At 34.6% G+C, this 15,356-nt stretch overlaps 1 protein-coding gene and 1 long non-coding RNA gene across 3 annotated transcripts; both read left to right on the forward strand.

Annotated features, from left to right (window-relative positions):
- The first annotated feature begins 1,859 nt into the window (after window positions 1–1,859).
- On the forward strand, window positions 1,860–3,331 carry LOC121986320. The gene is made up of 3 exons (XR_006113376.1): window positions 1,860–2,003; window positions 2,107–2,180; window positions 2,666–3,331. It is a non-coding gene; the product is annotated as an uncharacterized LOC121986320 (long non-coding RNA).
- Window positions 3,332–11,001: 7,670 nt separating this feature from the next.
- Window positions 11,002–15,116, forward strand: LOC121986321 (dr1-associated corepressor-like). Of its 2 annotated transcripts, none has more exons than XM_042540201.1 (7): window positions 11,002–11,146; window positions 11,250–11,323; window positions 12,782–12,854; window positions 13,264–13,357; window positions 14,153–14,269; window positions 14,356–14,422; window positions 14,509–15,116. In XM_042540201.1, the coding sequence occupies exons 2-7, from the start codon at window positions 11,291–11,293 to the stop codon at window positions 14,899–14,901; spliced, it is 777 nt and encodes a 258-aa protein (XP_042396135.1). In that variant the 5' UTR covers window positions 11,002–11,146; window positions 11,250–11,290; the 3' UTR covers window positions 14,902–15,116. The 2 variants fall into 2 exon arrangements, with proteins under 2 accessions (XP_042396135.1, XP_042396136.1); XM_042540202.1 differs by having other exon boundaries at window positions 11,006–11,146; window positions 11,247–11,323.
- The last annotated feature ends 240 nt before the right edge of the window (window positions 15,117–15,356 follow it).

Genomic DNA, 15,356 nt, shown 5'->3' on the forward strand with positions numbered 1-15,356 from the left:
TCCTTACAGGAGCGTAGCCATAATCTAAATTTAACTGGGGTTGATCATTGAGATATAATAAATTAATTGATTCAAAAATATAAACAAAAAATGATTATTAATTTTTTGAAATTATAGAACAATAGTAACTAATATTCAATACATTCAAAATTAAAGCATAAAGCAAAAAAATGCTATTGAAATTGTGTTCTTCGATTTTTCTTAGAATTAAACTCATTAATTATTATATCATTATCAATTTTTTCAACTAACTCCCATTGAACAAACTCATTAAATAAAACTAATCAAAATAATTAATAAATCTGTTAATAAATTTAATCAATTTATTAAAATAAAAAATAGTAGTTGACTTATACAGATAATATCAAAAGAAAATATACCTACGACAATGGTCGTACCGATATCGTGTGTTATTCGAGAGAAGGAAATCATGTGAATGATAATGTAAAGATTTTTAAGAAATTGAGAGATTACGTCGCCGAGAAAGGAGCTCGATTGCTCGAAGGAAATCCATTATAAAAATAAACAAATCTACTCGAACCTAGTAACGAAAAAAGTGGATCAAAATTAAAATATTTCGCACCTACGACTTTGCAGATAAGAGGAAAAACAAGGAGGTGGGGGGATGAGAGCACTTGTGGCTATGTGAATAAGAGGAAAAAATAAGAAGCAGCGTCGTGGAGTTTATAAAATTTTAATTTAATTAAAATTCCTAATAAATTGGCATGTGTTTTGGAAATTTAATTGTACAAAATCAAAAATTCTGATTTAATGGAAAGTGCATGCGTGAAAACAGGAAATAATTAAGGAAAAAAGTATAGGGATGAATTTTTTTGTTTTATTTTTCTAAAGTTGGTGGGCTGGAGCCCAACTTAGCTCCAATGTGGCTCCGCCCATAGGTCCTTGCTGAGATGTTACAGTTAGATCCTACAACATATTTCTTCCAGTGAATAACTTAGAATTAGCACAATAGTTTAATGAATTCATTCATTTATTATTTATCATAATTTTAATGCTGACTAACAACCTAATACAACCCTCGTCTTTTATCCTGGCTTAGGACTAATCATAACTGATCGTCATGGATAGAGTTATAAATAGTAACTACTACAATATAAATAATTTCTTTTAAGTAATATCGATTAATATCATATTATAATAACTATGAGAACATAATTGTAATAATCATCTCATAAATATTTATGTTATAGTATAATTACAGCAACTATGAAATAAAAATTATTACAATTACGTAGCAAATACAAAATCATAAATCCTAAAAACAAATATTTTTTTAAAATAAAAAATAGACTAAGTTAAAGTAGGATGATATTTTAATAATAAATGAAAAACAAGTCCTTTTAATTTTTATCCATTTTCTTTCATAAAAATACTCTTTTATGATGGCAATTTAACTTGTAACAATTCTAATTAAAATTATTTTAACATTAATTAAACTAACTCCGACATAGAACAATTTCATTAAGCAAATAATGAAGCAACTTCAACTAAATCGAAAGTATTTTTTAATTAAGATCAATTTAAAATAATTTTAACTTAAGTAATTTTGTTTAATATTATAGTATATTTTTATTGACTGCCATAATTTTAATTTCTATTTCTTAAAAATTAGACGCTTTAATTTAAATTTCATAATTTAAAATTAAAAATAATTAATATATTTCTAAACTAAATGATATTTTCATCATTTTATAAGTTTTTTGAACTACCCTGAGCTCTCACTTATCGTCGTCCAAGTTATAATAGAAAGCCCAAATAAAGGCCCAATTGAAAGCTAAACGTTGAAAAAATGGGAAACGCGTTCAATCCGTACTTGCGTTTCCCCACCCTAGCCCAATCCCAATCCGGGAAACTCGCGTTACGGTGAATAAAAATAATTGGGGTAACATAAAAAAGCAACAGGAATGATCGATGGTTTGGTAGGTAGGTAGATCGTGATCGGCAGCAGCGGTGGCAGCGGCGGCGGCGACGACGTCATACGGGTAAGGATTGTTCCTTTCCTCTTGGTATTATGATTTGCAGCACTATCCATGTTCCCCGTCGACGAGGCGGATCTGGATCTATTTTGGTTCCTTTTTGAAGCAGTTGTAATTGGAGTCGGTGGAGGGGAAGCTGGCGATTAGGAGATGAGGAACAAGCTTTGAACTCGATTCCCGGCGGTAATTCCCTCCTTTATTGGTTATCTTTCTTTCTTTTTTTTGCCTGTCGATTTTAGGTCTTCGTATGCTCTGCCTTCGATTTTGGTGCTCCGTTGGGTAGCTTCAGCGGATCGGTAATTCGATGTTAGAAAGAGCATGTCCGTCTAGGAGATCTCCGGATTTCCTCGTGGTGGCTCGGTTGGGCAAACCCTAGATAACTTTTGCATACGATTTTGGGATTGTTTTGTGATCCCAACTCAGGAGACTTACTTCGAGTTCATGTCAATTTTAGGAATTGCATAATATACTCAGGAGAGATCCATATAATTGACCCCATTTAGAAGGATAATAGCTTGATGTTGTTGTAGTACATAATATACTCAAGAGAGTACTTTTAGTATATGCAAATTTTTGCTAATACATGATTAGATTTCTTACATAGCAAAATAGATCAAGCAGTTGGTATTAATCATGTGGTTTGGCATTAATCTTGATGGCATTAACAGCGAGAGTGCTAGTGTTGTCTGCATTGAAGCCTGAACAATGGAACAATTTGTCACTCAACACAAGTTTCAGAATTCTATGATCAGTGAGTCACTCATGGGGATTGCACTTACAATCACTGTTCTTCCAGCCCAAGATGTGCCTCTCTCGATCGAAGACAACTTGAAGGCCGCTCAGGAAATTTTCTGCAACAAAGCGTATCAGAATGTGCCAAGAATTAACAAAGAGTGGTTATTTAAGTCTTAAATTTCTTCAAACATGTTCAATTATCAAAAGCTTACGTCCAAAGCTTTTGATACGATCGATATTCACAATAGTCAGGCAGTAGCCGACCAATGACTTCTGCATAAGACAGCGAGGATCATACTTTCCACGGCTTATCAGAAATAAACATAAACAGGATAATCATGTAGTAACCTCTGAGTGAAGCATAATGACTGGATCGTGTACAGGAAAGATGCTTCCCCCGTTTGTTGTGAAATTTATGTCAGGTAGCGAAACCGAAGTTTGTGTCGGGCTGCAGAATAAAGCATATTTTAGATGATGCCCTTTGGATGAGATGCAAATGGATGTGTTACCTCAGCTTGTAACAATATTTGAAAGTAACATTTGAGCCAATGTTGAGTTTTCACTAGTCGAATAACAACACTAGTAAACGATTCTTCTTCTGATTAGTTTTGTAATTGAGTATTTTAACTCTATGCCCGAAGGAGACATCTTAGATTAGCAATTCTCTGATTACAAACCAACTAAATCTCTGTGTCTCTTTCTCTTTTTAATTAGCTTCTTAATTTTGTTTATACAAGTGTTTATTAAATTAACTTGAAAAGTCAAGAAAGATTTGTGTTTTTATTTTTCAGGTAATTCACCACTCTTACTGGCCGTTAGGGAAACAACAAGTGGTATCAGAATTGTATTTATAGTGTTGATCTGGGTGCCTGGAAGGATTCCGGGCATCTGGGGTGGATAAAATTTTATCTATGACTCAACGGATCATGATAATTCAACAAAAGATGAACTTTCTTGTACGGGCACCTAGACCAGGTTCGGGCGCTCGGACCGGGCTGAACCAGCCCGTGACTAGGCTCGCACCCGGGGCTCCTTGGTTGCCCCAGGTGATCCGGGTGCTTGGAGCAGAGTCAACTTCCAGTTGACTTTCTGATCGGGTTTTCCGCTCCGGTTTCCTTCACTTAGATGATTTCAGCCATCCGGAATAGGTCTGAACCTAATTTCCGACCTTTTCGAGCACCTTCCGTTCCGACTTCTCGTCCCTCGGAAATGTGGCGCGCATCCTCGTCCGTCATCGTATTTTTCCACAGCACCTTGTACTTCGAACGCACCGAGCTTGTCGACTCTCTCTCATGTCGTCCTTTTCGTTAGCTGCGTCTTTTGGTATCAGAGTACTTGTTGGTCCCTTGGTGGCTGACAAGAGAGGGTGAATTTTGAAATACAGTTGATTAGGTGGTAAAGAGATATACCTCACTTATCATATCGGGTCTGAAGCTTGATTCTCCTCTTGTTTCACTGTATTCGTCTGAAGTAGCTCCTCCTTCATCTATGTTGGTTTCTGAAGTGCTTTGTTCTTCATGATTAGCTATCAGTGCTAGTCCGGCGTATGCTTCTATTTCTGACTCTGATAATGAGCTTTCGTCTCAAGTGACCTTGAGATTTTTGTGTTTGTTTTGTTTGGGCCTCTTGTCTTTTTCCTTTTTGAGTTCCGGGCAGTCCTCTTTTATGTGTTCTTTTTGACACTGGTGACATCAAACTTTTCTTCTATGTTTTGAATTTTTTATGTTCTGTATTTCTTTAAATTTGTTAGATCTAATAAAGTTTCTAAATTTTCTTACCATATAAGCTTCTTGGTCTCCTTCCAGATATGAGTCTGACTCGGGTTTGTTCTTTTTGGTGGCTTTTAGTGCCAGATTCTGGCTTGATTCTTTTGTTGGACCTGCACATCCGGTTTCATGTAATTCTAAAGTTGAAAAGAGTTCCTCTAGGGTACTTACCTCCAGGTTCTTCGAGATGTAGTAGGTGTCGATTATGGAGGTCCATTATGGAATCTTGGAAAAAATGTTGAGTGTGTAGCGTACCGAGTCCTGATTGGTTATCGTTTTGCCGAGGTTGACTAGTTCGGTGATTAGCTCCTTGATCTTTGTGTGTAGTTTAGCTACCTTCTCACTTTTTTTTAGACAGATGTTCATTAGCATGTTCCGAAGAATATCTCATCGTGCAAGCTTTGCTTCAGAAAGACTAACTACTGACCGAAGCAAAATCAATGGTCGGACGAAGCTTCATCCAACCAAAGTTTGGGAGAGAGTTCGCATACTGAAAATGTTGAATGGAGGTATTTTTAAAAAACTTTCCTTCACTTGAGCATTGGGCTATCAAAGTAGCAAAACAATATCATGAGAGAGCAAACAATTCGATGGTGGTTCCAATTTGGTTTTCAAGATGGTGGTTCCAATTTGGTTTTCAAGATCTTGCTCAAAGGCTTACACTCTGAGTGATAGATGTTTACATTGGATCGAACAAGGCTGTGAAGGAGGTACCATGTAGCAATGGTACCTCCTATGGTAAAAGGTGATTCGTTCGTCCCAGTGCCCTTATTAATCCGTCCCTAGATTAACATGGAGGAGGTAAATCACGGATGGTTATTAGCATTAGTGTAAGTGGTAAGGCATAAGGGAGACATGCTTGGACACGTCGAGTTTCGATCCCAAGATCTCATGTGACAACACCCCATGTCTTAACCACCGCACCGTCCCAAGGGGACAAAAATTGTCCGGATAAACTTTATATGGTGACCGGCGTCATCGTCGAAACGGCTCCGTATCAGAAAACCCCTTAAAAGATTTTTTTGTAGGCACGGTACCACTGTATTGATAAAAGATCCCACTGTTGAGACCACTTCAGTCAACAGATCCCTCAAAGGGAGATTTATTTGTTGCTAAGGGGACTCGAACCCGGAATCCCAGACAACACATGTCTCCGTGCTTATCACTTGGATAAGTCACTTCGACTACGAAGGAGGTACTAGAGTCGACCATTGTAAGAAATCCTAAATTAAGTGAAGTATCCCTAGTAAAATTCCAGTTATGTTGATTATGTATGTTGGGCTGTCAGCGGTTACAATGAAGTTGGACAAGGATAACATGTTTGAAATCAGATGCAAGCGAAAACGATTACTTGAAAATATTCACAAGTTTAGATACAATTGTGATGGAGCAAGGATTACAAGTGAACTGAGCAACGACCGTGTCATGGATACTAGCTAAACAAACATTGAAACAAGGTCAATATCGTAGTTCCTAAAGGCCAAAGATTCTTGACAAGTACATTCAGTTAAGTAAATAAGAAAGGAATCAAGTTCATAAAATTTTTCATTCCTCCCTAGTAAAACAACATGATTGAAGGACAAATATAGACGCGGCTGAAGGATGTCTCACACTACGTGAAAGTTTTCTTTTCCATCAAACTTCATCAAAGCATTCAGTTAGGTTATATGTAAAACCTACAAAATACTAACAAGAAGGTTTCTTTGACTCTCCTATTCTTCCAAAAGATTAGAGTTCTTAATATCTTGTCCTTTCCCTTGAAGAACAGTTCGTTGGCTTCACCTTGACAACAAGCATTAGCATAAACTTCAATTACTTTGCAAAGTTATTACGAGGAGGAACACATGTATCAACTTCCCTATCAATCATTCATTCATCCAGAAACAGGATTACGTAAGAAAAGATGGTTTTTAATCGGTGCATCTATTGGATGTTAAGATTGTACTGGAAAACAGCGAACTTGAAAAGATTAGAGTTACCCCAGTTGTGAATGAGGACCATTGCCGGTAGTCACAGGGCACTCAAAATAGATCGCTCCGGTGTCCAGAGTGACCAAAAAGGTCACGTTCGGCGTTCCTAGCGCAACGAGGCCGAAATCTAAGCTGATTCCAAGAATCTAAGTCAGAACGCCAAATTTGGGCATGATGAGAGGGGGGAGGGATGAGGAAAGAGGGGGCTTACAATCCCAGCTAGCTGAGGCTGTAGGTAGCATTACCGTCGATGAAGGTGAGTTCGGAGCTGCCGTTGGCGGCGGTTAGGGATCGGCCTCGAAGGGCACAGTCGGCAAGGGCGGAGTAGTACATGACGGTTGGAGAATTGATGGTGGAACTTGAAGCCGAGTCCGGCCGTGTCAGCGGACGAGACCAAAAAGGATGTGAGGAGGAGGAGGAGGAACCCATGGCTTTGGAGAGTTGGGGTGCAATTGAATGTAGGAAATGCAGCGGGGAAGGACACTGGCATTTTTAAAACGAGTCAGTCAACCGATGGTCGTCATTGACTTAGGCATTTTCTCGAGAAGTAGAAGACTGATTTTTATTTGGAATGTATAAAAAATAATAGAGCATCAAAATTATATAAATCTAAATTATGTAAATCTTAAAAAGTATTATTTTAAAAAATAAATATATATTTTGTATTTTCTTGCATTTTCTCAAGGAAGAAAAAGACATTGAGTTTTTATTTATATGGATAACAAGTAATAGAACACCTAAATTATCTAAATCTAAATTATATAAATCTTGAAAGTACATTTTTTCTAAAAAAATTAAATATATATTTCGTATTGACTTGACAGTTTCTCAATGAAAACGACATTGGCTTTTATTTGGAATGGTCAAAAATTAATAGGGTAATTAAATTATGTAAATCTAATTATGTAAATCTTGCAAAGTACGGTTTTTTAAAAAATAAACTAAATATATATTTTATATTGAGTGGACATTTTCACACGGAAGAAGAAGACACGGATTTTTATTTAGAATGAAAGAAAATTGATAGGACAACTAAATTATGTAAATATTGAAAAATATATTGGTAATTGTCTTAAAAGTTTTTTATCATAATTTTAATTTTATGTGCAGTTTTCATATTAAAAACTTTATTTCACTTTTTTATATAAACTTTTGTTTATTTTAACTCTCTCATATAAATATTATTATCTAATTACTCCTTATATATTTTTAAGTACAATAAATCTAAAAATAAATATAATTTTTTTAAATTCAGCCCTTTAAACTATAATAAAATATATTTTTTTTATTAAATTAAGTATGATATTTTTTTCTACTTAATATAATTCCTCCTAAATTTAGCATCACTTAAAGAAAATATAATATATTTTCATTCAATTGAGCATTATTTAAAGAGAATCTAGTATATTTTTTATCCAATTGAGATAAAAAAAAAGTTGTATGAGGAATTATATTTTTTTTACTTTTTATATCTGAAAAATATAAAGAGTAATTAGATAAATTGATGTCCATTATATTTGATTAAAGTTTTGTTGGATATGGAGACTCCATACAATGTGTTAAGTTGTGATTGAGGACTGCATGTAAATTTTTGCTCCTTTATATATAGAATGATGTTATCTTGGGCGACAAGTTCGTAAGTGCTCATGCGCGCCTCTTCTTCATCATATTTTTTTAATTTTTTTTTAAACTTGGGGTTATGTTAAATTGAATTTTTTTAGGTGTACAAAGGATATGTTATCCCTCCTTATGCTGCATATCCCGTGTACATCGATTTACAAATTTTTATATGTTTAATATTATAATCCAACTTATAAATCTTAAAAATAAAATTTTATTGACATAATCTTGTGTTAAAAAAATAAATCAAATAAAAAAAATTAGTTAGTAAAATAAATTATATATATATATATATATTAAAAATTAATATTTTTTGAAATATAAATCATTAATACTTTACTATACCAACTATACCCCATAAACGTCTTCATCATAGGATAGGACTACACATTGAGAGTTAAAAATAATTATATTAGAAAAAAAATAAAAAAGAAACACCGATAGACTGCGCGGTGTGTACAGTATAGACTGTAGCTTATCATATTAGTATATATATATATATAACTTGGCATTTTCTTAGGAAGAGAAGATACTAATTTTTATTTAAAATGGATAACAATTGATAGGACAATTAAATTATGTAAATCTTGCAAAGTGTGTACTTTTTGTAAAAAAATAAATGTATATTTCGTATCGACTTGTCATTTTCTCTAAGGAGAAGACGTGTATTTTTATTTGGAATGGACAAAATTAATAGAAGGCCTAAATTATGTAAATCTAAATTATATAAATCTTGAAAAATACTGTTTTTAAAAAAATAAATATATATTCCGTATTGACTTGTGGAAAAAGAAGTCACTGATTTTCATTTGGAATGTAAAAAATTTGATAGGGCACCTAAATTATGTAAATCTAGAAAAAATGTCTTTTTTTTTTAAAAAAAAACATTATATATTTCGTATTGATTTGACATTTTCTCAAGGAAAAAAGAATATATTGATTTTTATTTATAATGGACAAAATTAATAGGGCACTTAAATTATGTAAATCTAAATTATATAAATCTTCTTTTAAAAAGAAATATATATTTCATATTGACTGGTCATTGTCTCAAAGGAAAAAAAAAGACACCGATTCTTATTTGGAATGGACAAAAATAGATAGGGCAACTAAATTATGTAAATCTGGAAAAGTATCTTTTTTAAAATAAAAAATAAATGTATATTACGTATCAAATATATTTGTTATTTCAATAATTATATCAAAATATTCATTACTTTATTTAAATTTTAAATTATTTTAAATTAATCAAAATTATTTTACCGATAAGTGATCACGAGGATGAAGATTATGATATATATATATATATATATATATATATATATATATATATATATATATATATATATATATATATATATATATATATATTTGCTTGGGTGATAATTTTTGACCCGACATGAAAATACGATCCGAATCGAACACGAAAAAATTAGGTTAGGGTTGGGTAGTTTCGGGTTCAGGTCGAAATTGGGTCGACCCATTTGACCCATTTAATAAACAGGTCGGGTTCGGGTCAATATGAAATGACCCAATTACAACCCGCGAACCCGTTTATAAATAATTATAAATTTAAACTAAAATTACAAATTAAAAAAAAGTTAAAAACCCTAAAGATATGCTATGCTATTGATTTCAATGTTCCTATGGCTTATCATTTATGATATGAATTTTCAATTTGTGTAGATAAATGTTATTTTTAATTTTTAATTTAATATTCAAAATTTATTTAATGAATTCAGGTTAGATTCGGATCAAATGGGTCAAATAGGTTAAACGGGTCGAACGGGTCGAACGGGTTAAACGGGTCAAACGGGTTAAACGGGTCAAACGGATTAAACGGGTCGGGTTCGAGTCAAGTGCAAGTAAACAGATCAGATTCAGGTTGAATATTTTGACCCGAATTAATAATCAGGTCGGGTTCAAATTGTCATTTGTCAACCCACCAACCTGCCAACCTGAATCTGTCAACCCGAACCCGAATCGAATTGTCACCCCTAATTTATGATATAACATCCCTATAATAAAAAAAAAATTAATTTACGTTGAAGTAATTTTGTTTAATATTATAGCATATTTTTATTAACTGCCATAATTTTAATTTCTATTTCCTAAAAATTAGATTCTTTAAATTAAATTACATAATTTAATATTTGAATTGATTAATATATATTTTTAAACTAAGTGTTATTTTAATCATTTTATAGATTTTTTTTACCAGTAGTGCTACCCTTAACTTTCACTTGTTATCGTTAGGGATGATAATTTTCTTCACGAATTTAGGACCCTATAGAGAAAATTCAAAATGAGGACGAGGATCTTCGATTTATTAAGAGATAGAGATGCGTTCGAAGATTTTTTTTCTGGGATGGGACGGGTATAGGGATATTGTCCTTTCTCTGAATCCGTTCCGAAAATAATAATAATAATATTAATATTAAAATTTTAAAAATATTATTAATAAAATTATTATTATTACTAATATTAATATTAAAATAATAATAATATAAAATTAATTTAGAGATAAAAGTAGGGATGGAGGTGGGGATTTGATCCCTGATGATTCGGATTCGGGATTTCCTGAATCTGGAAAAAAAAAAAAAAAAAAAAAAAAAAAGGATGAGGGCGGGGATAGGGATACAATTCAAGGGCGGGAATGATGATGACAAACCCTTCCCCGCCTAATCCCCGAACTTGAAAAAATAGGGATGAGAATAAAATTCAGGGACGGAGATAGCAAATCCGTCCTTGCCCCAACCCGTTGTCATCCATGTCCAAGTTATAGTAGAAAGCCCAATTAAAGGCCCAATTGAAAGCTAGCAGAAACGTAAAAAAAAAGTGGGAAACGCGTTCAATCCGAACTTGCTATTCCCCACCTTGGCCCACTCCCACTCCCAATTCCAATCCCAATCCCAATCTGGGAAACTCGCGTTAGATTCGGTGAATAAAAAAAATTGGGGTAAAATAAAAAAGCAACAAGATGGATCGATGGATTGGTAGGTAGATCGCGGTCGGCGGCGGTGGCGGTGGCGGTGGCGGTGGCGACGACGTCATACGGGTAAGGATTGTTCCGTTCCTCTTGATATTATGGTTTGCAGCACTATCCATGTTCCCCGTCGACGAGGCGGATCTGGATCTATTTTGGTTCCTTTCTGAAGCAGTTGTAATTGGAGTCGGTGGAGGGGAAGCAGGCGGTTAGGAGATGAGGAAGAAGCTTGGAACTCGATTCCCGGCGGTAATTTCCTCCTTTTTTGGTTATCTTTCTCTCTCTATCTCTCTTGTTTTTCTGTCGATTTTAGGTCTTCGTATGCTTTGCCTTCGATTTTGGTGCTCCGTTGGGTAGCTTCAACAGATCGGTAATTCGATGTTAGAAAGAGCATGTCCGTCTAGGAGATCTCCGGATTTCCTCGTGGCAGCTCGGTTGGCCAAACCCTAGATAAATTTTGCAATTTTCATCTTTTTTTTTTTTTTCAGTTTTTTGGAATTTCTGAATTTGATGCTTCCTTAATCAAAGTTGAATTCAATATGCCTTTGGTTTTTGTTTATAAAGAGGCTGGATGTCAAGAATTATAGGGTTAGATTGGACAAGACACTCTTGAAGTAGTCACTTGTGCCAAAAAGAGATGTTTGAGAGTCTTTTGTGGGGGATTGGACTTTTCAGTGATGATAAATTCGTAGTGGAATTAGTTGAAAGATAAAAAAGTGTTTTGGAAGAATGCCTATTTCCTTTAACTTATGTCCCTGGTTGTTTTATGCTTTGGATCTCATTGCATGCTGGTATTTCTGTTCACTTCTAGATGATCATCCTATGTCGGAACGAACAGAAATTGCATAATTTGTAAGCCAAATCCAGATGAAATGCTAGATGTTAAGATCCCAACCTTTCAGGGCAACCTAAATCTACTCGATTATTTAACTTCTTCCAATCTAACAACATAAAATAAAGTTAGTTCTTTTAATACCATATGGGGATTGTTTTTTGATCCCAACTCAGGAGAGTTACTTCTAGTTCATGTCAATTTTAGAAATTGTAGAATATACTCAGGAGACCAATGACATAAAAGGATCCATATAGTTGATCCCATTTAAAAGGATAATTGCTTTATTATTGTTGTCGTCGTTGTACATACTATACTCAAGAGAGTACTTTTATTGTATGCAAATTTTTGCAAATACATGATTAGATTTCTTACATAGCAAAATAGACCAAGCAGTCGGTATTACTTGATTATCCTACATTAGTGAGCCCTTTCTTCATGGACAAGATGTCGGCAGTAATCATGTGGTTTTGTGTTCCATGCGCATTTTTTTTCCTGTAATGATTACCATTTTTACACACTTTTTGATAAGGTCAGTTTCTTGATCATCTATTGCTTAATGATATTACTAATCTGCGTGTTGCTTTTTAACAAACATCCTTACTTAGTTTGTCATCTTTACAGTAGGTGATAATACAAGCATAAAAGCTTTTGCTTACGTAGTGATAAACATGCCTATCACTTTATGTGCACATGCAGTATAATTAAATTATTACTTTTATATGTTTGTTCCCCTTGTATATATTCTTTTCAAGGCAAATTAACCTCTCTGTTTATTAATTTCTTTTGTGTGATAACCCAATGTTCAATTACTAGGTTTATATTTTGGGCAATATGTTGTAACTGATGGTTATCATTGATTTCTCTTGCTACAGTCAAGAATAAAAAAGATAATGCAGGCAGATGAAGATGTTGGCAAGATTGCCATGGCCGTGCCTCTTCTTGTTTGTAAGTTCCCGAGTATTTCTAAGTTTCGTTACGTGTTAAAATGTTTTTCTAGTTTCACTCAATAAATTTATCTTATTATCATAAATTTGTGTCTCTACTTTCCATTACATGTTAACTTGTTTAACTGTTTTTGCTCACTAATTGATGACGTTATTTGCCTATTTTGACAACAATAACAACCACAACCAAAGCCTTTATCCTACTAAGTGAGCTCGGTATATATATGTGGTATATCTCTGGACTTCCACTTGGGCAAGTTAGCATGACAGTTGCTTAATTTATCTTATTTTTGCAGATCACGATCTGGAATTTTTTTTTATATGTTGAGTAAAACTAAAATTAATTTTACATACAAACTTTTTGGAGATGGTTCTAATGGCTTAAGTATTGATTGTTGTGTGGCCTACAGCAAAGGCTTTGGAGTTGTTCTTGCAAGATCTTTGTGACCGAACATATGAAATTACTCTTCAAAGAGGAGCCAAGACCTTGAATTCTTCACATTTGTAAGATTTATTGTTTCTTCTTTAGTGAATTTTCTGTGGCATAATCTGTTATGAGTGTGTATAAGATTATCGACCACATTAATCTAGGGAGCAAATATTGTATTGTGTTTCAGTGGAAGGTCAGTTTTTGGCATGCATGTCTCCAAACAAAAATTATATTTGGCAACTATATCATGCTATGCTATTGTCCAAATTTGGAAATATGGGTCGGGTGTCACCACTGGTCTGAGCTGGACTTGTTTGGATATTTCAGTTTGAAATAGACCTGTTCTGACTCTCCATGAGGCCTTTGAACCTTGTAGCTTCTAAAATGAAGGCAATAGCTAACGTTAATCTCAAAGTCATGTCTGAACAAGAAAAAAAATTATCCTCATGAAATTTTGAATGGAAAGTATCAAACTAAACAGCCTTTTTGTGATTGTTACTTGTCGAAGGACCATAAAAATGCTATAGCCATCACAAAAATGAAAAGTGTAAATTGCCTACTTGCTAATGTGCTTAGTAACTGTGAATATAATGTCAAAATATAATTAGGCAACCTGTATGAGGTTAAGGTTAAGGATCTTGAATATAAGCATGAATCTAGTCATGAAAACTGAGTTGGAGATTGAGAGCTAGGAAAATTGAGATATTTAGACAATCTGAATGCATGACTTATCGACTATTACCTACCGATTATAGTTATTAATATGTTCTATTCAGTCGCTGGATTGCTTTTTTGGGTTATATTTTTATCATTTTTTTCAAGGAGGTTTTTAATAATGGTAAATCATTGACTTTTTCTGAGCATTACAGAAAACAATGTGTGAAGACTTATAGTGCTTATGATTTCTTAACTGGTGTTGTCAACAAGGTACCAAACCTTGGTGGCATGGAGCCTTCTGAAGATGACAAGGGAATCGGTCGGAGAAGGTAATGCCTCGATCGTGCATTGCAATTGTGACTATAAGTGGCAACAATGAATTAGGGGTTGACTTTCTTTTTATGAAAATGCTCAGGAAGACACATACACATGGGGATGAAGCTGAGAACGGTGAGGACCTTCAGTTGAGAGCAGCCAAGATGGTCTGTAGTATATTCTATACTATTTTTGCACGAAGGTTGATATGAATTTAGTTTTCCTGATGCATGATGATCTTATTTTTGGATAGGCTATGAGGAATGTTAATGTTAACCCTAGAGGGCGTGGCAGAGGTAGAGGAAGAGGCCGACCACCCTCAAAGCCAAGAGAAGAAAGGTATGTGAAATGTGAAGACGATGACATTATGTTGGGCGACCAAGACGAGGAGGCCCCCGTCGAACAACCCGAGCAGTCCCAAGGAGTGGAGAAGCAGAACAACCCTGTCAGCATACATCCTTCCTCGATTTCCACCATAGGGGGAGCTGCAACATCCGCTGCTGCAGAGACGACGACTAAGACAGACGAAACACCTGCTTGGCCGCTTCCTGATGGGGTAGGCAGCATTGGAATAGAACCATCCCGGCTTGTACAATTAACAATGCAGATAGACAATGATGATGAAGATTATGACAATGAAGATTAGCGAATCTGATTATTTTTTTATTCACTAGTAAACCTATCTCTCCTGTAAATAATTCTCATCCTTAAAGCAGATACTAGCACAGATTTAGTTATTTTGCACCAAGTGATCTAGTGTAACTCGGTGACAAGAAATTACACTTCCGATCGAGGGGGGAATAGGTGAAGGATTGATTCGAATTTAGCTATTTTGTAATGGAATTTGGACTGGTGTACTAACTGAGCAGTGTTTAGTCTGATGATCAATATGCTATCTGAAGCTGTACATTGCTCACCAAGTGTGAAGATGAAACAGTTTGTGATAATCTTTATGCAGTGTGCTCTTTGCTCCGAAGTAAACCTGTTTCCCTAAACCCTTCTATTCTTCCTCCATATCTCCAACGCAGGCTGGAAATGCGAGGCTGCGCCGTCTCCAGGTTCGGCGGTGGCTGAGACGATGGCGATCCGGTGGCCCTCTGC

This window comes from Zingiber officinale, chromosome 5B (genome assembly GCF_018446385.1).
Source record: "Zingiber officinale cultivar Zhangliang chromosome 5B, Zo_v1.1, whole genome shotgun sequence".
NCBI classification, from domain to species: Eukaryota; Viridiplantae; Streptophyta; class Magnoliopsida; order Zingiberales; family Zingiberaceae; genus Zingiber; species Zingiber officinale.